Source organism: Acomys russatus, chromosome 9 (genome assembly GCF_903995435.1).
Source record: "Acomys russatus chromosome 9, mAcoRus1.1, whole genome shotgun sequence".
NCBI lineage: Eukaryota > Metazoa > Chordata > Mammalia > Rodentia > Muridae > Acomys > Acomys russatus.
The window spans coordinates 66,352,420-66,374,103 of record NC_067145.1 but is presented as its reverse complement, the minus strand read 5'-3'; the positions used below and the strand labels follow the sequence as shown (position 1 = coordinate 66,374,103).

Here is a 21,684-nt window from a genome sequence, read left to right as displayed (position 1 = left end):
TGTATGTGATGGGGATGGAGGTGGGTTGTTCAGGTGTCCTGGTTTGTATATGTTGGTCAGAGTCTCAGGAGATCTGTTCTTTCCTCCCACCATGGGGATATGGAGACTGAACTCAGGTCATCAGGTAAACACAGTAAGTGCTTTTGGCTAGTGAGCTTTCTCAATGGCCCATAGGATTTACATTAAGAAATGGCTCTGATAGTAATTAGGGATGCTGGACTCTAATGTCAATTAGACTAGTATAAGGGAACCTTCTACCAGAAAAATCAGTGGCCTCTTTTGATAAATTATATATTATTCTTTAAGGATAATCAGCATATGGATGATGTAGAAGTGTATGTTGTTGTTTGTTTTGAGAAAGAGTCTCAGGTAGCCAAGGCTGGCCCCTGAGCTCACTATATGGCCAAGAATAGTCTTGAAGTCCTGGTCCTCCTCCTTCTGACAGTGCTGGGGTTACAGGTGTGCACACCATGCCTGGCTAGCAATAGACTTTTAAGGACCTAAGTTGCAGAGGTTTGTCTTCAGCTCCCACTCATTTGTTATGCGTGCTCTTTCATCTATTTGTGTTTGCTACTCATGATTCTCTTGCTTCTGTAGACTCTCTCATATATACCCATACATTTGTGTATTTCCTTGTAGATCCTGGAATTGTATATGTGTGTGTGTATGGTTGTTTAAGGTATATAGTGAACAGAAATTTACATAAATGTGGTAGTAATTGTTTCTGTCTTTTATTTTCATTCATTCATGGTTCTATTCTTTTTTTTTTTTTTTTTTTTTTTTTTTTTTTTTGGTTTTTCGACACAGAGTCTCTGTGTATCCTTGGCTGTCCTTTGTGTAGCAGGCTGGTCTCAAACTCACAGCGATCCGCTTGCCTCTGCCTCCCAAATGCTGGTATTAAAGGCATGTGCCACCCACGCTGCTCACTTTTTCATTCTTAAGAACCAGCTATATTACTATAATATTTCTTTTTATTGGCATGTGGTATTTCTTGAGGAGTATCCACTACATTTTCTATAGGAAGAAACTTACTGAGTTTGCCTCTTCATTCTTGTATGGACCAGTGTGATACTTTCTTTTTGGGAAAAAAATCCAGGAGTGAAATTCCTGAATTTTCTGCATAGTTAATTTAACTGAGCCCTGTGAGGCTGCTTTTCCAGAATGGTTCTTGCTGCCTACATTGACACAAGGCTGCTCTTCAGAATGGCTCTAGCTCTTTACATCTCAGCAAGCAAACAGGAAGGTTCAAGTTTTTTTGTTTGTTTGTTTCGTTTTGCCTTTTTGTTTGTTTGTTTTTGGTACTAGCCACTAATTTGAGTATATGTCTATTGGAAATAAAAGCTATCTATCACCTCATCTTAATTCTTATCTTTGGTAGCTACTGAATTTAAGAATTTCTTCATAGATTTGCCTAGTTTTCCTCTCTACTTTTTTAAAAAAGATACAGTCTCATAACCAGCCGGTAATGGCTCACGCCTTTAATCCTAGTTCTTGGGAGGCAGAGGCAGGCAGATCTCTGTGAATTCAAGGCCGGCTTGGTCTACACAGTGAGTCCAGGACAGCCAAGGCTACATAGAGAAACCTTGTCTTGAAAAACCAAAAACCAAAAAACCAAAACCACAAAACCAAAACCACAAAACAGTCTCATAGTATAGCTGGCCTCAAACTTGCTGTGAAGCTGAGCACAACCTGATCCTCCACTTTTTCTTTTTTTAGTTTTATTTTTAGGTCATGCCTGGCTTGATCCTCCACTTTTTAAGTGCTTCACTAAGGCCTAACATTTCTTTCACGTGGCTATATTTGTCTTTTGCCTGCTCTTTTGGCTTCTTAGTATTACACAGGAGAATTTTTGTAGGAAAATTCTATATGTTAATCCATTTTAGTTTTGACATAACTGAATCTTTTCCTAATCTATCAATCATCTATACTTTTGTTTCAGTTTTTATAGAATAAAACTTATCTTAAAAATTACAGGGCAGACTGTGGTGGCTCATGCCTTTAATCCCAGCACTTGGGAGGTAGAGGCAGGCAGATCTCTGTGAGTTTGAGGCCAGCCTGGTCCACAGAATGAGACAGGAGAGCTCGTGCTACATAGTGACTCCCCTGTCCCACAAAACAAAACAACTGCCCCACCCCAATTCTAGGTGTGGGCCTGGTAGTATATTTTATCTCACATAAGTCCCTGGTTTAAGTGGTTTCAGTTTCCAGCACGCGCACACAAACATACACTCACATTCCCCCTCTCTTTCTCACATTCTCTAAGTTGGGTTTTTGAAACTTAAATTTGTGTTCAGTCACAGAAGTTTTCCACATAAATTATAGAACAAATCTAGCAAGTTGCCTAAACAAACAAACAAACAAACAAAAAACCCCATGGTTTGTTTAAAAACCATGTGAACAAGCCACGTATGGTCATTTCAGCACTCGGGCTCCAAGTATTTTTTATGAAAATTGGAGGAGGAATGGAGGCATGCTCCACAGTTAGATTTACTAACTGTGCACTTGCTTAGTGCTTGAGTTATAAGGAGACAGATATGTAAATAATAGGGTAATGATCGACTGTTTACCCAATGCCAAAGGCCATGTTTCATTATCTGTGGGAAAGTTTGCGTTTTTTAAAATTTTTTTTCCCTAGAAAGTTTTGGGTGACCTTCCAGTGTCACACCCTGTGCTCTGATGGTCTCTCATTCCAGGGAGGATTACAGCTTTATTAGTTAGTCATATTATATATTAAGTTTTGTTCTTCCTTTTCTGCGTTTGGAGTATGTTTTAGTTGTTTTCTGGACTATTGTCTCCTTTCTATCAGATTTGATGTCTTTTCTAGACCTGAAACTAAACCACTTCTGCCTCACCTTGATGAAATCTGGAACTTTAGGCTTTATACACTGCGTTTCCATAGCTTTGGCCTTGTTACTAGAAAGTCTAGAGTTAGTGTAGTCGTAGGAAGAGCTAGCAAATGTTTACTACACGCCAGCACAGGGCTCTCACTTGATGACATGTAGCTTCAGACGGTCAGCTGTTGACACACGATCTTTTATTATGGCAGTTTTGTTTTTCCATTTTGCTGAACCACAAAAACTTTATCCAAAATTCTATAACTGCTTAGAGGAGCTGAGACTACAGCCCCACTGACTCACCTTTTTGTCACCTTGACATTTTTAATTCAATCATGCTAGACTCAATGTCTAGTAGTTGGTGGGACATTCACATTGTGAGGTGGCCAAAATGATGCTACTGCCATTTAATAGACAAAGTTCACTCAGTTTTGTCTTTTTTTTTTTTTTTTAAATGTATTTTTAGGAAGTGATTTTCTTTGGTTCTTGAGCTGCTATTTTGCTCACTGGATTTTCTTTCTTTCTCTCTTTCTTTCTTTCTTTCTTTCTATCTTTCTTTCGTTCTTTCTTTCTGTTTTTTGAGACAGAATTTCTATGCGTAGCCTTGCCTGTCCTGGACTCACTTTGTAGACTAGAACTCAAAGTGATCCACCTGCCTCTGCCTCCCGAGTGCTGGGATTAAAGGCATGCACCATCATGCCTGGCTTTTTGCTTATTAGATCTTAATTTTGTTCTTTTCTTAGGAAGTGTTTTATCACCTGTAGGTTCAGTAAATACAGCTAAATGTGGTGGCACATGCGTGATCCCAGCATGTGGGAGATAGAGGCAGCTGGTCAGGAATTTGACCTACATAGTGAGTTCAAGGTCAGTTTGGGCCACAAAAACAAAAGAAGTTCATTAACTACACTTAGCTAGTGAATTGGCTTCAGAAAGGAAGTGAACCTAATTTTACCTCTATGAAAGAAAGCTGGTTTTGGGGTTTTCTTGAAGGTTATGAAAGTGACTTTCCTGAAGAGGACTAAAGATGGAACTCACTAGTAGAGAGTGTGCATGGTAGAGCGGAACTAATTTTAGAGACCACAGTGGTAGAGCTCAGGGTCTGGGTAGGCAGGCAGTTATTTTCATGGAGGAAAGAAGCCAGGCACTATCAACTCTTGGAGTTTATATTTCTGGGATGGGCATTGTCATTCACAGAAATAGGGACGGGAGACACTACAGCAAGATTGGTTTTGAAAATTAGATGGAGTATTTGGGTATTCTGGGGGAAGTTGTCAGGTGCATAGTTTGAAACATGGTCCTAAGATGGGTGTCGTCAGTGACTGGTAGATCATTGGTGACTGTAGAAAGTAATTTTTGAAGAGTGGTTCAAGAGGAAGCTATATCAGAAAGAATCCGCGTGGTGGAGTGCACTGGGGCCGTCAGGGTGTCCCTGCTCATGTACTACTATTGCTGTGATGAAACACTGTAGGATAAAGACAACGTACAGAAGGGTGTATTTAGGCTTACTGTGCCAGAAATAATGAGTCAGTCATGGAGGGGCGGCATGGCAGCAAGTGGCAGGCATGGCTGCAGGAGCTGGGTGGCCACATTTTACATGTCATCCACAAGCAGGAAGCAGCGAAGGTAGAGTGGGACCGTGTACTCTCAAAGATTATTCCTGGAGGCGTACTAACTCCATCAAGCAAGGCAGCGGTTCCTAACCCTCCCAAACAGTGTGACCAACTGTGACCCAGTGCCAAGTGCCCCCGGCTTTTAGGGACACTTTACATTCAGATCATTAAAGGTACAGAGACAAGGAAATATCCCAGCTGCTGGAGGAATTTGAGGTGCCTCCAACAGAAGACAATCGCACAGGGTTAGGGGAATCACTTGTAGAGTGAAAAGGACGAGAAGAGCTTGGTGCTAAAGTAGAGCAGAGGTTGAATCATCGGATGCTGGAGGTACTGAAAAGATGAGCTGGAAAAGAGGCTTGAAGTGAGTTTATGCCAGTCAGAAGGTCCGTGACCTTCCGATAGTTCTGAGACACCAAGACAGTAAGATTGGGAAGGGCTGGAGTTGGGACCTTATCTGGGAGCAGGCAGAGAGATGGGGGGACTGAGGATGTTTGAAGGTCATTATTTCCTAGACAGCGGAGGTGAGTGAGGAAATCCCATGATGTGACTGTCATTGATTCTGCCGGTAGGTGAATGAATGATAGCTGAAGCTAACACTTTGAAGGTCAGGTTGGAGTTACTGATGTTTTTCAACTGCAGTAGCTTTATAGAACTAACAAAGACAATCCTGAGGACATCTGCAGCCTGGCTTGGGCTTATGCCCCTTAAGCCATTGTTGACTTGAACTAGCTAAGCCTATTTCACTGTTTGGGCGCTTCACCTTTGTGTGCTTTGTGATGTGTAAAACATTTTATTGTATTAGAAATGACAGTAACTGCATTTTCAACAGCAATTTTTCTAATGCTGTAGTTACATCTTTTATGAGCTCTACTGTTCTGTGTTGTGAGTTATTAAGTTGTATCCTTTTCCTTGTTTCCCCTTTGTGGTGCCAGGGATCAAACTCAGGGGTCTCACACATGCTATGCAAGTGTCTACCACTAACCTACATGCCCCACATATCTTCTTTCATTCTTTGAAGTCAGTTTTTACTTTCTTTAAAGGAGAGATGAAGAAAACCCTGCAGGATGAGATTGAAGCCATTCTTCAGAAGAGGATTATGGTGCTGGATGGTGGAATGGGGACCATGATCCAGCGGTACAGACTAAGTGAGGAAGACTTCCAGGGTCAAGAGTTCAAAGCTCACACGAGGCCACTGAAAGGCAACAATGACATTTTGAGTATAACACAACCTGATGTTATTTACCAAATTCATAAGGTGAGCTATTTCTAGGCTGCAAACATTCATTTAAGTTATTTCATTCATCAGTCTCAGACTGTCACGGCCCGTGCTCTAGAGAATATGGGGAAAGGATGTGATATGTTTGCAAAGCTGCTGATTTGTTTAAAAACCAAGTAAAAGTTCCACATTGTGTTTGACACTTGGGATAAGCAGATGATAAAGGTAGAGTTTTGTTTGTTTGTTGGCCTTTGGCATTTAAACTTTAGTTGAAAAATCATGTCGTGGAACAAATTAGGAGTTTCATGTTGCCTATTAATGCCTTGTAAAGGAATACTGGAAAATATTGGTTTTTTTTTTTTGTGCTGCTATAAAAATTCTCAGATTGGGTGGCTCAAATAGCATTTCTTTCTTTTTCTATCTATTTTATTAATATGTATGGATGTATACATGCATGTATATACTTTTCACATATTTGTTTATTAGATATGTATGGGTGTTTTGACTGCATGTATGTATGTGCATCATGTATGTACCTGGTGCCCATAGAAACAAAAGCAGATGCCACACTGGAATTTCAAATGGTTGTGAAGTGCCATGTGGGTATTGGGAGTTGAACCTGGCTCTCCTGGAGGAGAATCCAGTGCTCTTAACTATTGAGCTGTTTTCAGGCCCCAGCATTTATTTCTTATGGTTTGTAACAGTGAGAAGTGCATCACTGAGGTGCCATTGGACCTGGTGTCTGCTGAGGGTCCTCTTCTGCTTGTCATAGACTTTTCTTCCCATTGTGGGGTGGGGTGCAGCAAGAGAAAGCATAGTCTGTTTCTTCTACTAGGGTACGCTAAGGTCAGTGTCATGTCTCTTTCTTCCTGCCAAGATCCATGTGTTAGATTTTAGTATGACATTAGGAGGTGCCCTTAGGATTTTTTTCAGTTTTTCTGAACACACACACACACACTGTATAAATTAATGTATATTACTGTAAATTATGTGTATAAAATGAATTATATATGTTGTATGTATATATGTATATATTATGTGCTTTATAAAATATATATTTGAAATTGTATGGTGTTTTGCTTCCATATGTGTCTATATTGCATGGATGCCTAGTACATGTGGAGGCTGTAAGGGGTGTCTGATCCTCTGGAATGGCCATGAGCTGTCATATGAGTGCTGGCAATGAAACAGATCCTTTGGAAGAATAGTCAGCTCTTATGCTTAGAACCATCTCACCAGCCCCCCTTTCTTGCGTTTTTAAAAATAAGAATAAATTCCTGTTTGACTACTGCTGTAAATTGCTGTCCTTCTCAGATAACTACTATCAGTTGGTGGTTATCTTCTTAAAGTTTTGTTTGTTTGTTTATTTGCTTGTTTTTGAGATAGGGTTTCTCTGTAGAGCTGGCTGACCTGGAAATGGCTCTATAGATCAGGCTGGCCTCAAACTCACAGATATCTGCCTGCCTCTTCCTCCTGAGGACTGAGATTAAAGGCGAACACTATTACCTCTCAGTCCTAATTTTTTTTTGTTGCACATTTATACCTTTACATACACACACACACACACACACACATATATTTATATGTTTAAAATTTAATGGTTGTATATATGTTAATTTTGTCATCTTTCTTAGAATAGAAGGCAGAAATAAGAGGTTATTTTAGCTCGTAGAGAGGGTAGTTTATTGTGGCAGAAAGTCACAGTGGTGGAGCAAACAGTTGCTTGTTACATGGCATTGTGCTGATCAGGGAGCAGAGAGAGACTGCTAAGATGCTCCTTCCTCCAGCTCGTCCCACTTACCAGGACTTCCACAACCTCCTGAAACGGTGCTATCAGTTAGTACCAAGTCTTTTTTTCCTTCTTTAAAAGGATTTATTTATTGTATATGAGTGTTCCATCTGCATATACACCTGCATGCCATAAGAGGGCATCAGATCCTAGTATAGATGTGGTTGCCAGGAATTGAACTTAGGACCTCTGGAAGAGCAGACAGTGCTCTTAGCCACTGAGCCATCTCTCCAGCCTGGGACTAAGTCTTTAAACATGAGTCTAAGTACATTTAACATTCAGACCATAGTAGTAGGCTCTACACATTGTGTTTCTTTGTTCAGTGGTGCTTTGGTGTCCTCCTCATGTCGTAGATACAATGTTTTTTAGGTGTCATATGACATATAACAGAGTTGCTTTAGTAGTTTTCTTCTTGATGACTGCTGTTATAAGTGTGCTCATGTTGCTTTCATTTTTAGTTCTGCAAACATTTTTCGTCGGCTTAGGAAAGATTGAATATGTTGGCTGTTAGAAAATCAGAGGAGTGGCTCAGGCTGTGAGTCAGATAGAGATGGAGATGTCCAGACTGAGAAACCAGGAAGGCAGGTTTTAAGCAGGAGAATGGTAGGGTACCAAGATCAGTTATGTTAAAGCAGCGAGGTATAGGGAACAGAGCTGGTGTCTTCTAAGTGCTCAGGGTGTGCCAGACACTTGAAATGCTGGCTGATATGATCATGTAGACTTACTGTTGGCAGAAAATGGTTTTAATACTTTGTATGAGGAGGCTGGTACTCAGAAGATTTAAGGAACTTGATAGACAGGGTACCTACTGCCCCTTGGGGGGAAATATATACATATTTTCCTTAAAAATGGCAACAACAGGGTTAGGGAGGTGGCACAGAGGTTAAAGTACTAGCTCCTCTTCCAGAGGTCCTGAGTTCAATTCCTCGCAACCACATGGTAGCTCACAACCATCTTTAATGTGATTTTATACCCACTTCTGGCATGCAAGTGTACATGCAGATAGAGCACTCATATATTAAAAAAAAAGGTAGCAGATGGCAATAACAAGCCTAGATGGTGCATACCTTTTATCTCTGTACTAGGATGATAGAGGCAGGTCTGTCTCTGTGACTTCAACGCCAGCCTGATCTACAAAGTGACTCTAGGACAGCCAGGGCTGTTACAAAGAGAAAACCAAAAGAGAGGGATGGGGGATGGGGAGTGGGGAGGAGAGGGCGGGAGTCAGCAGCAACCCCTCCCTGACACAAAACCCAGAGTTTAAGGAATGTAACTAAATTTACATAACTTACTGTGTCGGTTTCTGTCTAATCTTATGTTTTGTGCTTATCTACTAAACCCCATTCTTTTCTGTGAAATCCTTGTACCTGCTTGCATCTCTAGTCTTGAGTATATTGTCTTACATGTTGGTTAAAAGGTGGTTGTTGGTGACAAAAATGAAAGGGCATGTTTGTTCTTGGGCCAGGGACTCACGACAACTGACATATCTTTTGTTGCAGGAGTACTTGCTGGCTGGAGCAGATATCATTGAAACAAACACGTTCAGCAGCACTAGTATCGCCCAGGCTGACTATGGCCTTGAACACTTGGTGAGACTTTCATGTCCAATATGCTTGTTTGTATTTGCTGCAGTGGAGATATGCTAGTGACAGAACCACCCAAGCAGCAGTCAGGCTAATCCCAATTATCAGGAACCATGGCTTGAACCCCTTCTGCACAGCAGCCCATTTATTTTGCAGCTTGCCTTTCTGGGAATGTAAGAGTGAAATAACAGTATATCCTTTGGAAAGGCGACATTACTGACTGTGAACCTGTGCATGGAGTTGAATGGCTGTGGCCGTCCAGTGCAGAAGTGGACGACTAGATGGCCACACACCAAACCCTGTTTAGGATGTTTTGGTTTGTTAATTACGTAATTTGAGGAGCCAAGGCAGTTAAAGGAGTTGCTGTAGATCACAAATCTAGGAACTCTTGCCTGGAATGTGGACAGCATCTGAAGGACCCTTCTGTTGTAGATGGCTTTGCACGTGTGGACCCACTTACTTGCTCTTTCCCAGCGAGGGTCCATGATCCTTTCTCAGATGAAAAAAATTATTTTTATATGTTTGAGTGTTTTGCTTGCATATATGTCTGTGTACTCATAAATGTGCTTGGTGCCTGTCGAAGCCAGAAGAGAGCATTGGATCTCCTGGATCTAGATTAACGGATGATTTTGAGCCACCACACAGATGCTGGGAATTGAACTCAGGTCCTCTGGAAGAGCATCCGATGCTCTTAACCACTAGTCTACCTCTCCAGCCCTCTTTATCAGGTTTTTGTTGTTTTGATTTTTCATGCATCCCTGCCTGCCCCCCACCCCCCTATGGTTTCTCTGTGTAACTGTGGCTGTCCTGCAATTAGCTCTGCAGACCAGGCCGGCCTTGTACACAGAGATCCATCTACTTCTGCCCCCTGAGTGCTGGGATTAAAGGTGTGTACTACCACCCAGCAATATTTGTTTTGGGGGGGGGGGGCGGTGTTTCACGACAGAGTTTCTCTGTGTAACCTGGCTGTCCTGGACTCACTTTGTAGACCAGGCTGGCCTCAAACTCACAGCAGTCCACCTGCCTCTGCCTCCTGAGTGCTGGGACTAAAGGCCACCATGCCCAGTTCCAGCAAGATTTTTTAAGGTGTTGCTAATCTACACAAAGTTTAGAATTGCTTCTTTCCACTACTGTCCCGTAAGAAAATTAGAGCCAACTGGCTCTGCACTGAGTGAGACAGTCTTAGATCTTGGGTTTCCCACGTCAAATATTGGTGTTTTTCCCCTTAGAATACTTTTTTCCCCACTCTTTCTTTTGAGATAGAATCTCCTATATAGTCTTGGCAGGCTTTGAAATCAATCTCAGCTTCCCCAGTGCTAGGATGATAGTCTCCCACATTGAGTTAGTATATTTTATTAATTTGTGGAATATTTGGGTATGTCTGCTTATTTGACTTGCTAGATGTCCAGGTATTTGTCTTACAGAGTACAGTTTCACTGAGACTTCATTAGTTGATGCAGTAGTTCCTTGATGAGTTCAACTAAGAATTAGCTAGTTATAGATCCTGAACTGGATGGAGGGAAAGCAGGAGAGACTAACTTCAGTGGTTGGTATGTTAGGCCTACCGGATGAACAAGTGCTCCGCAGATGTGGCCAGAAAAGCCGCTGAGGAGATGACCCTGCAGACAGGTAAGGGGCATTCTCTCCTTTGTTTCTTGCACACACACAGGTTTGTTGATCTTCTCAACTGTAATGTGCAGTTTTCTCTTACATGATGTTTGGCCTGGGAGCAGATGATTTACTTGTTTTCAAGATACTTCTCTGTGGTATCAAAGCAACCCATTCGGTGTCTCTGTGAGGTGACACTGTCCCCATGGGCCTGCAGTTCAGGTTTACTCTTACCCTACTGATGCCCACGGCCTGACTTGGTGGGTAGGCCCATGATGTTCTGTGTATTTAAAAGTGGAATAATTTTTCCCCTTTGGAAGCACATCATTGGGCTGTTAAGTAGCAACTGGCTGATTTGATTTTGGTTATTATTAGAGTATTTGATTTTATCCTTCTAAAGCTTCCTTCTTCCCATTCTTGGTATATAAGCAGTGATTGCCTTCTGAGTGTTTTCTCACTTAGTCTGCTGGTGACCTGATTGCTCTTCCTGGCTGACAGAGAAACTAGTATTAGACTGAGTCTTGTTGGCACTTGAAAAGTGGTTCCTGAAATAACCTCCTGGCTAGCTGCCATCAGAACACTTGGGCTGGTGGGAGGCTCTGAGACAGGGAAAGAAGTAGAAGAAATTCTTGGAGCCTGAAAGATTTGGAACTGTGAAGTTATCGCCAGTAGGAGAGCTGTGGAGAAATTGTTGGGAAGTTACTGGCAGCATACTAATGAAGACCAAAGCAAGTTCCAAGGGAATCTGTGTCTGAGAGATAATGTTTTAGTGCTTGGACTTGCACAGCCTATTACCCCAACAGAGAGGTGGCCATGGGTTAGGGTTAGGGCTATGGACCCAGGGCAAAGGAGAGAAGGAGGAGCTCTCTTTACACCTACCAGTCTATTAGTCAGCACCAGTGGAGATAAAGAACCTTTGGGCCTGTAACCTTTTCACAGGCTGTTTTTGTTTTTTGAGACTGTCTTAGAGCCCAAGGTGGGTCTAAACCAGTGTTGCAGAGGCAGACCTTGAACTACTTACTGATCCTCCTGCCTTTCCATCACGAGCTAGAATCACAGACAAGTGCTGCCATGCCCAGCCGCAGGGTACATTATCAGCTAGTTGGCAGTCTTCTCCTGTGTAGTTGTAAATTGCAGGACTCCTGGCTTTTGTTCTGATATGCAAATGAGCACAGCTTCCCAGGCTGCTGTAGATCCAAGTTCAGTTTTGGCCTAGAGGCAAAAGTTTTTAAAGAGCAGACTAGAGTATTCATTCTGTTTCATGCTAGAATTTCAGAGTTTATAATTGTTATTTCTGATTTAATACTTACTTGAGTGAGAGCCCTGCAGTGTAGTACTATAAAGCAGTTCACTTTATGTTCTGATGTAAGGTACCTTGTGAAATTCAAGATCTTGAGGTTTTCTTGAGAATAGGGAGACATACTGAATAGCCAGCCCACAGCTGTTATAGAGCTTGCATATAGAAATACTTGGACTCGATGTTTGAGAGTTCTTTTGAATTGTTATAGCAAGAATACTTATGTATCCCTTTTATTGTGTGATTTTTCCCCCAGTCATGAATAAATATGTTAATATTATCTTTCAGTCATCTCAATGACATAAAAATTAAATAGCCATTTATTAATTCAATACAAGTTTTGTTTCAAATGAATTCTTTAAAAAATTAGGCTTTTAGGACTTTTTAGGTTTCCGAGTTGTAGAGTTTTACAGCCGCGTTTTCAAGTCTTCCTCACCCCTTCTTTCTTCTTTACTGTGGAAGCTGAAGCAGGGTGAGTGCTCATGTGTGCGAGGCAAGCACCCAAAATGGTGTTGCCTTGGGGAGCGCAGGGCAGCCTCACACTCAGCCCTCCTGCTTTGCACTCCTGAGTACTGTGTTCGAGGCATGTGTTACCACACTTCTCCCTGGAGTCTGTGGATTCATACCAAAAGGTTGAACGACCTGTGATTTCACACTTTCTTTTTCTCTTTTCCCAAAGGAATCAAGAGGTTTGTGGCTGGAGCTCTGGGTCCAACTAATAAGACACTTTCTGTCTCCCCATCTGTGGAAAGGCCAGATTATAGGAATATCAGTGAGTATTCCTTACGTTCTTTGGGGAAGTGCTTCAGCAGTCTAGAAAGTGAGGTCTCAGAAGTGTTGTGATTGTACCTGAGCCAAGGGCATACAGTAGTGCCTGCAGCACTCAGTACTCACAGGTTAGCTGCTGCTCTTACTGGCTTGCTTTCAGCTGTTCTTGGTGATGGGTCAGTGAATCCCATAAAACAGAAACAGTACTTAAAAGGAAGTTGGGTGTCAGCACTTGGTCTGTTATAAATAACTGCTTTGTTGTTTCTTCCTTCTTATCCTTTAACCTTTTTTTTTTTTTTTTTTTTTTTTTTTTTTTGGTAATCTTATTTTGAAGCAGGATGTGACACTATAGTTCAGACTAGGGCAGCCTAGAACTCTGTCTATCCCATAATATTCTAAGATTTGAGGCAGTCGTTTTATCTCAGCCTTCTGAGTGAGGGGATTACAGGTGTGAGTCACCGTGCTCAGTTTATATCACCTTTTAATTTATCAGGAAGCACTCCACATTATGAAATTTCATTTATAGAATTGTGCGTTGTGCTACCATGCATCTTTACTAAGAGTGGCTCTTCCCAGGCTGACGTATGGTCCATGTTCTCTGGTCAGATGTGACAGTGGGGAGTCTGTCCCCAAACTCTACGAGGTCAGGTATAACTACAAAGCAAACATAAAGTGTTATATAGGGGTCTCTATTAAGTAGCTGGGCAGTTTTTCTTTTTGGTTGTGAGGTAAAGTGAGAAGACAGATTCCTTCTCAGTGGAAACAGACACTACAGGGCACGTCTAACAACTGTTGGTGGAGGCAAAAGTTGTCTTCTGGAGAGGCGTCTTCTATGAAATGAGGGAGGGTGAAATCCATGGGCCATAACTTTTATTAGAAATTTAACCTGTGATGTATTCAGAGCTCACTTATTTTATTGCATTGCATTTTTATCTGGTGTGTGTGTGCCTGTGTGCAAATCTAGATGAGGCGTTGAATAACCTGGAACTGGAGTTAGAGGGAGTTGTAAGCTGCCTGATGTGGGTGCTGAGAACAGAACTCTGGTCCTCTGGAAGAGCATCAAGTACTCTTAACCGCTGTGCCATCTCTCCAGCTCCTGAATCCTGTTTCTTATATTTGTCTCTTAGTGGGATAAGGTGATCTGTGGAAGAGTGATGTGTTTAAAGATGTTGAGAGTAAAGTACATAGTCCAAGAAATTAATATACCTTTCCACCGTTAACTCATCTGTGAGACAATGGAGGGCACGAGACAGCAGTGTAGGAACACCTTTGTTTGGTTATTTATCTCCTGCCACTGTATTTGGTTTTACAGGAAGTGTTATCCTTAAACAATTGTGTTTTTAACCATCACTGATTGATGAGAACCAGACTTGAGCTTGGCACACCCTGGTGTCGTTCAGAAGCTGTGGGTTTCTGATGCTCTGGCTGTGATTTGTTTTTTGCAGCATTTGATGAGCTTGTTGAAGCATACCAGCAGCAGGCCAAAGGACTGCTGGATGGTGGGGTTGACATCTTACTCATTGAAACTATTTTTGATACAGCCAATGCCAAAGTAAGTCAAGGGGAAAATGGAGTGGGGTGATGGAGGGGCAGTAAAGAGTCCTCTATAGTTAGATGATAATAGTGACTACTGAAGTTAAATAAATTTCTTTGCCTAATTTTGGTCTGTCTCTGATTGGCTCTTTCAGGTGTTTATACCGCCACACCCAATTCTAGAAACCACATTTCCTTTTCTGTAATTTATGTCTTCTGCTCTTTTTTCTACTGGATTTTTGAAAATTATGTATATATCTGTGTCTGGATATATGCCACTAAGTACAGGTGCCTAAAGAGCCCTGAAGCATCTGATTCCACCTACAGCTAGAGTTACCGTGGTTTTGAGCTACCTGATACGGTTGCTGGGAATCAAGTTTGGGTCCTCCAGAAGAGCAGTCTGTGGTCCTAACCACTGAACTAGCAGATACACTACTGAAAAGAATCACAGTATTGTTTTTTATTTGAAACATGGGTGGCTAAACAAGAATTTAAAGCACTAGGCTACTAATTTTTTTATTTGGTGAAAAAGATAAAAACGGTTGAATTTTTAGATTTTAAAATGTGCGGACTACATTCTTTCTGCAGTTGTAGGTGCAAGTGTATATATGTACATATGCATATATGTATGCATGTGTAAGGGGCATGTGGAAGGTGGAGGATGAGCCTCGGTGTCGTCCTCAGGAATCCTTAAATCTTAAAAGGATGCCACCCACTTCCTTTAAGATTGTCTCTTGTTCTGGATCTCTCTACCCAGCATGCCCCTGGGTTTTTGCCTTCTCAGAACTGGGATTACAGGTGTATACCACCACACCCAGCTTTTAAAGTGAGTTCTCAGGGCTGAACTTTTAACAGAGTGAAGTAGTTTTACAACCCAAGCCCACAATGATTTTTTTTTTCAGTGATGCATATCTGTGGTTTATATACATACCTTTCTGGTATATGAAAGGCTGACAAAATAGGCAAGACATTTTTTTTCCACTTTTTTTTTTTTTGAGATAAGGAAGAAAGTTAACTCTTTAGCTCTTCTTCAGAAGAAATAATTAGCTTGTTAGGTAAACTCAAAAAATTTTTTTAGTGGTGCTGAAGTTGAACTTAAAGCCTGTGCATCATATTCTGTAAGGGCTCCATTGCCAAGCTGTTCTTTCACCTGAGCATCTGTTAATTTTATAGTCCAAGAAGAGCCACACAAACCACTCAGACACCAGTCTCAGATATGGATGGCTTATTGAATGCACACCCCAAGACTGTGATTAGGGTCACAGAAAGGGCTTGGGAGCCTAACTGTGACACTGGCCTGCTTCTAAGGCAGGCTTATTATAAGAAAAACTTCAGCCAGGTTAACAAAACCACACCAGGTAACAACCAAGTAACCAGGTGTAAGAAGGAGAGGGCAGCATTACATCATTTTGGTTAACTAGACAAAACATTTCTAACTGGCCTTTAATTTGATCTTAAGTGGGGCTGTTGTTGAGGACTTTACAGAATATTAAGCCAACAATTGTACAAAGTTTGAGTAACGAAACCATTGAGACATAGGAAATGAAACCATAGAGACATAACAAGAAAAGAGGTTATTTTGACCATACAAAGTGTCAGCATATTAATCATTGGGAGACAGCCTGAGAACTAGAACTTATTTCACTCTATGATCAAGATGGAGACTAAAGACAAAATGACTGTAGCTATGCTAAAGGCTAAATCAGGTCTCAACAGTTAACCTGTGCAGTGTTACACTTGAGAAGGGGTGTCAGGGTTACACGGTTAGGAAAGATTTCCTTTCTCTAGCTTTGTGTGTATCCTACTTGAAGAGGTCTTAGGAAAGGGGTATTCTGATTGGCCAGTTAGATTGACTTTGGACCGTTCTCAGAAATAAAGATATTCTTTTTAAAAATTACTTTATTCTAAAATTTATAATATTAAATTATTTTACAGCCTGATAATCAGCCCACCCCCCACCTCCTCCCAGTTCCACTCTCACACCCCCTTCTCCACATTCCTCCCCTCTCCTTCTCAGCGAAGGGGTGCTAAGAGGTACCAGCCCACCCTGGACAGCGGATGGAAACAGATGCAGAGACTCACAGCCAATCAATAGGCTGTGCTCCAGGAGTTTTGTGGAAGAGTGGGAGAAGTACTGAAGGAGCTGTAGGGTCAAGGACACCACAAGAAAACCTACAGAGTAAACTAACCAGGACCCAGGGGAGCTAACAGAGACTGAACCATCAACCAAAGAGAAAGTGTGGGCTGGACCTAGACCCCTCCACATATGTAACAGATAGGCAGCATGGTCATCATGTAGGTTCCCTAACAGTGGGAGTTAGGGATATCTTTTCTTTTTCCTTAACAGGCAGCCTTGTTTGCACTCCAGAAACTTTTTGAAGAGAATTATGCTTCTCCCCGGCCTATCTTTGTAAGTTCTTAAGTGTGTGCATGATAGTCCCTCACCCCTTAAAAAAATCTTTTACAATTAGGGTTTTTATTGTAGTGTTTCCCCCACTCCCTGGAATAGTAGAATGATGTTTATTTTTTAGAAACTACCCCTTTTCTGTTCACCTCCCTCCTGCCAATTGCCAACCTACCTTTGGAGAGATAAGGACAATGAGCCTAGAAGTGGTTGGCGGAGCACATGCTGCTGGGCAGAGGCCAAAGGCTTAAGGACTCATCTCATTAGGGCCTACAGAGGGATGAGCTTGGCTGTGTCACTTGTAAGGCTGCTTTGGGTTTTCTTGCCTCCTTTGCATTTCTCTGCCTGTCTTCCCCAGTCACTTGCATATAGTCATTCTGATACTTAGACAGAGTGCTGCCTTTGAGTTTGAGTTCCAGGGTTCTCGCCCTCATGGAAGAACAGAGAGCTTGCACTTGATTGTTTCACTTCTTTTTTTGTGATCGTATTCCTTACCATAGTCTCTATTGTTGATCTGTTTACATTGTTAATTCAGATTTCTGGGACCATTGTTGATAAAAGTGGACGGACTCTTTCTGGCCAGACAGGAGAGGCATTTGTCATCAGCGTGTCTCATTCAAACCCACTTTGGTGAGTGACTCTTTTTCTCTTGTGCACTTTTACTTGGGGCTACATCATGTGGCTCAGAGGGGCCTTGCTTCTGTTTCCCACTGTGCCATTTCCATGGCACACTGGATTTCCTGTAATCTTTGAGACTTGTCTCTAAGGGCTTTAAGCCTCTGTATTAAATGGAGAGCTGTCATACCTTTTGGGCAGTCAGATGTTTGCCTGTGAGTCTGTAAGGTGCTGATAGTTTAAGACTGCTTCACTGGGAGTGCTTTTAGGCTGTTAACAATTTACATTTTCAGAAAAATGATTGCAGGTGTTAATGCAGTAACCCTCCCTATTTGTGGGACAACCAGAACCATCCTAGACTAAAATAAAGAAGGAACATTAGTCAGGTTTTTTCTTTTAAGAATGGAGGGGTATATAGAAGTTAACACTCATGTGATAAGGGTTAATATGTGAGAAACTGTTGTTTAATGATTGACTGTAATCAGACTCTTTGTTAACAAAGAGCAATAGAATCCTTTATGATTCTATTTATTTATTGAAATCCTGCTATGTGCCCTGGAATACTTGGCCAAGTGAACTAGTCCACATTAAGAAGAAACACTTCACTAAATAAGAATGTAAAACATGGCTAACCGGGTGCTTGCTCCTGATCTTGGTGACCTGATTTGATCACAAGGACCTACATGGTAGAAGGAAAGAATTCACCCCTATAAGTTGTCCTCTGATTCCCAGGCCTCCCCCATATTCCCTCTCTTAAATTCAGATGGTAAAACACATGGTTCTGTACAGAAACAGTGAAGGAAATATGGCTCTATGCAGTAGTGAGTCCTGGTACGATTCAGGGATGGCTCTTTAGAGATGGTAACATTTGCACTGTGTTGGAAGACTTGAGCCTGATGTTGCTAAGCAGTGAGCCAGGTAGATGCCTGTGTCAGAGTGGCTGGATCAGTATGAGACCTGTACAGTTGGTGAAGAACGTCCATATATGATGCTTCTTTTAAACGTTACTAGAACCCTAAGAACTGAATGAGCATTGCTTGTTGTTTTGAAGACTGCTTAGCTGGGTCATGTCAACTCTGGAAAAGACAAATTAACATTGGAACTAAGTTTGGAAAACATTAAACTATCCTTACTAGTGATAACACAATGATTTACAATGTTTTTGTTTGTTTGTTTTAAATATACAGAATCCAGGTGGCAGCTGCCTTGATTACTTTTCTGTTGCTGTGATGAAACACCATGACCAAGGGAACTTAAAAATGAAAGCATTTAATTTTAGGGCTTACAGTTTCAGATGGTTAGTGCTCATGACCATCAAGGGAGGGAACATGGTATCAGGCAGGCATGTCCCTGGAGCAGTAGCTGAGAGTTAACATCTTGAGGCATAACCACTAAGCAGGGAATTATGCAAGCCTTAAGAAATCTTAAAGCCAGCCCTAGTGACACACCTCCTCCAGCAAGGCCATACCTCCTAGTCCTTCCCAAACAGTTTTACCAACTGAAACAGGTGAGCCTCTGGGGCCCATTATCACTCATACCATCACAGTGTCCTAAATGAAAGCTACCAGATGTACTCGGAAAATAGCTAAACTGGAAGCGTTTGTTCAGGTGTACATTAACCAAGCATTGGACTTTGCATTCATTCATTTATTGAGTCAGCATTTCATGGAGCCTCAATTGGTCTCAAACTTGCTGTGGCAGTGAGGAGGCCTCCTGCCCTCTCCTCCTTCTAAGTTCTGAGATTACAGACATCTGCCATCATGCCTGGGCTTGGACTTGTCAGTCTTAAGGGAGATGTGAGGGTTGGTTGAAAACTGGTGATCAAAAAATTATGTTTGCCTTACATTGGGTGCAGGTCTATTTAGAAAGGGCGTGGGGATGGTGTGCAGAAAGCACAGTTTTCTGTACTCCCTCCCTGTCCCCACTTCTGCCAGTTTTCCCTGTTACCATCTTGCCTTGGTGTGGTTCAGTGTTAATACATTATTAACTGAGTACTAGTCATCATCAGAGCTTATTTTTGTGTATTCTGTGGATCTCTCCAGAGTGACACATATCTGCCATTATAAAAACATACAGAATAGTTTTGCTCACCAAAAAAAAATCTGGGTTTTCTACACATGTTCATTTCTTTACTGTAACTTTTATGCATAAATATTTTGAATGAAAGATGATGATTCTAAAACATCTGCTTACTGTTTTTCCAGCATTGGATTAAATTGTGCTCTAGGTGCTGCTGAAATGAGGCCTTTCATCGAAACAATCGGAAAATGCACAACAGCCTATGTCCTCTGTTATCCAAATGCAGGTGAGTGTAGGGGGTGTTGCACATGGAGAACTCTATACTCAAGGCATGGTAAATGGGTAATGAGTTTTGATTTGAAGAATTTATTTGTGTGTGTGTGTGTGTGAGAGAGAGAGAGATACATGTAGGGGAGGAAAAGAGAGGCAAAAGTGAGTCAGGGGATTCAAGTGTATGTGTTTGTTTTGAGATTCAACATGAGTTTTGTGCACACACACACACATGTTCTAAATGCTAAGATTTCTAGTTGAAGGCACATAAAAAATTTAAAGATATTGGTGATCTCAAACTATCCAGTAACTATTGATAAATTGGGCTAGCTAAGTTTCCCAGGGAATGTTTTGAGCACTGTTCAGCTACTTAGGGCTAAAAATAATTTTCTGTATTTTTAAATCCATTCTTATACATTAAACATTTTTAAACAATTTTATTAGTATGTGTGTATATGGTCTGTATGTGTGAGTGCAATTGTATGTGTGTCATGGTGTGCATATGGAGGTAAGAGGATAACTTTCGGAACTGGTTCTCTCCTTCCTCCATGGAGTTTAAGACTTAAATTCAGGTTGTCAGCCTTGTGCAGCAAATACTTTTGCTTGCTGAGACATCTCACCAGCCTCAAATGTATACATTTTAAATTGTGTAATAATGATCTAGAGAGTTAGTTTGGTGGTTGAGACACTTGTTCTTGTAGAGGACCTGGTTCAATACCCAGCACCCATGTGTTGGCTCACATCCATGCATAACTCCAGTTCTAGGGGATTCAACACCCTCTTCTGACCCCTGTGGGCACAAGGCATGCAGGTGGTGCACAGTCATACACTCATACACAATAAAAAAAACAAACAAATAAATGTGATTAGGGCAGGCCATGAATCCAACAGGGAACTAAATAGTCAGAGAATATCCTTAAATTTAAAGTTATACTAAAGAGAGACAAACATTTACTTTAGGTATAAAAATGTCACAAGCCATAGTAAAAAATACACATGTGAAATAGTTCAGATACTATGAAATCCTTTGTGTTTTCTGAAACACAGTAGAAATATTTACCTAATTTGAAAAAGAAGGCTGGCTTTACTTATTTTTAGTTGCATTGCATGTCACTGTTCATTAGTGCAAAGGCTATGGAAGTGTATACAGCGTTCCTTCCACACACGCAGTTTTATAAAAAGATTGAATTATCTTGTAGGAAGGGACTTGGAAGGGGACACTGGAGCACTGTTTCAACTGGTAGAGAATTTCTGTTTAATATGCAAAAGCAAAGTGAATGTTTGCCTGATTTTGTTGTTGCTATGCTATTTCTGCTATATAAGTAATGTGTTATTATTTACTTTTGCAAGCAATTATCATTTTATTATCAATATAGAATTTTATGTTATCTTTTAAAGCACTTGTTAAGATAGTTTTGAATAATGGTTGAAATGTTCTTTCTCAGGTCTTCCCAATACTTTTGGTGACTATGATGACACACCATCCATGATGGCCATGCAGCTGAAGGTCAGGGATCCTTTCATTGCAGTTTTGAGGAGACAGTGTTACTTTAATTAATTAACTAATTAACTTACTTTGAGATCTGGATTGTCTTGCCTAAGCTGCTCTTAACTGGTTATTCTTCTGCCTCAGCCTCCTGAATAGTTGGGATTAAATAGCATGTGCTAACATGCCTGATGGCATTTAGCATATTTAGAAGCAGAATTTTCCCTCAAAATCTAGTATAAACATAACGGAGTAAAGTTTAGATACTGAGTCAAGAAGTGGAAGCATAAGGCAGGGCTTTGCTGTCTCCTTACTGATTGGCAGTGGTAGCCAATCTTGGAAAATTCAAGGTAAAGTCCTTGCCAGACCAAATGGGATGTGGTTCTTGCCTAGGGTCCCTTCTGCAACTCTACCACATAATGACTTCACACTGCTGGGTGGACTAAGTGTCCACATGGCTCCCTGTTGTCACCTGTGAAACCTCCTTCCCTTGAATGGATTTGCCATCTTTGAATCACGAGACTGCGTTACCTCCTGCTGTTGCTTAGTGCATCCATTTCCTAATGCTGGCTGTTTTTATTTGTCTTTTTTTTTTGTTTGTTTGTTTTTTGTTTTCTCAAAGACTGTTTCTGAGTCAGTTCTTAGGATC

The 21,684-nt window shown here is 41.2% G+C and overlaps 1 protein-coding gene across 1 annotated transcript in view; it reads left to right on the top strand.

Moving 5' to 3' along the window:
• The first annotated feature begins 4,966 nt into the window (after positions 1 to 4,966).
• The window catches only part of Mtr (5-methyltetrahydrofolate-homocysteine methyltransferase), a 70,012-nt gene continuing 53,294 nt past the window's right edge, over positions 4,967 to 21,684 (top strand). The window contains exons 1-9 of the mRNA XM_051151478.1: positions 4,967 to 5,702; positions 8,952 to 9,041; positions 10,595 to 10,664; positions 12,620 to 12,712; positions 14,154 to 14,260; positions 16,589 to 16,651; positions 17,181 to 17,275; positions 19,465 to 19,565; positions 20,995 to 21,056. Of these exons, the coding sequence (XP_051007435.1) occupies positions 5,409 to 5,702; positions 8,952 to 9,041; positions 10,595 to 10,664; positions 12,620 to 12,712; positions 14,154 to 14,260; positions 16,589 to 16,651; positions 17,181 to 17,275; positions 19,465 to 19,565; positions 20,995 to 21,056 (975 nt within the window). The 5' untranslated portion in view covers positions 4,967 to 5,408. The remainder of the gene's footprint in view (positions 5,703 to 8,951; positions 9,042 to 10,594; positions 10,665 to 12,619; positions 12,713 to 14,153; positions 14,261 to 16,588; positions 16,652 to 17,180; positions 17,276 to 19,464; positions 19,566 to 20,994; positions 21,057 to 21,684) is intronic.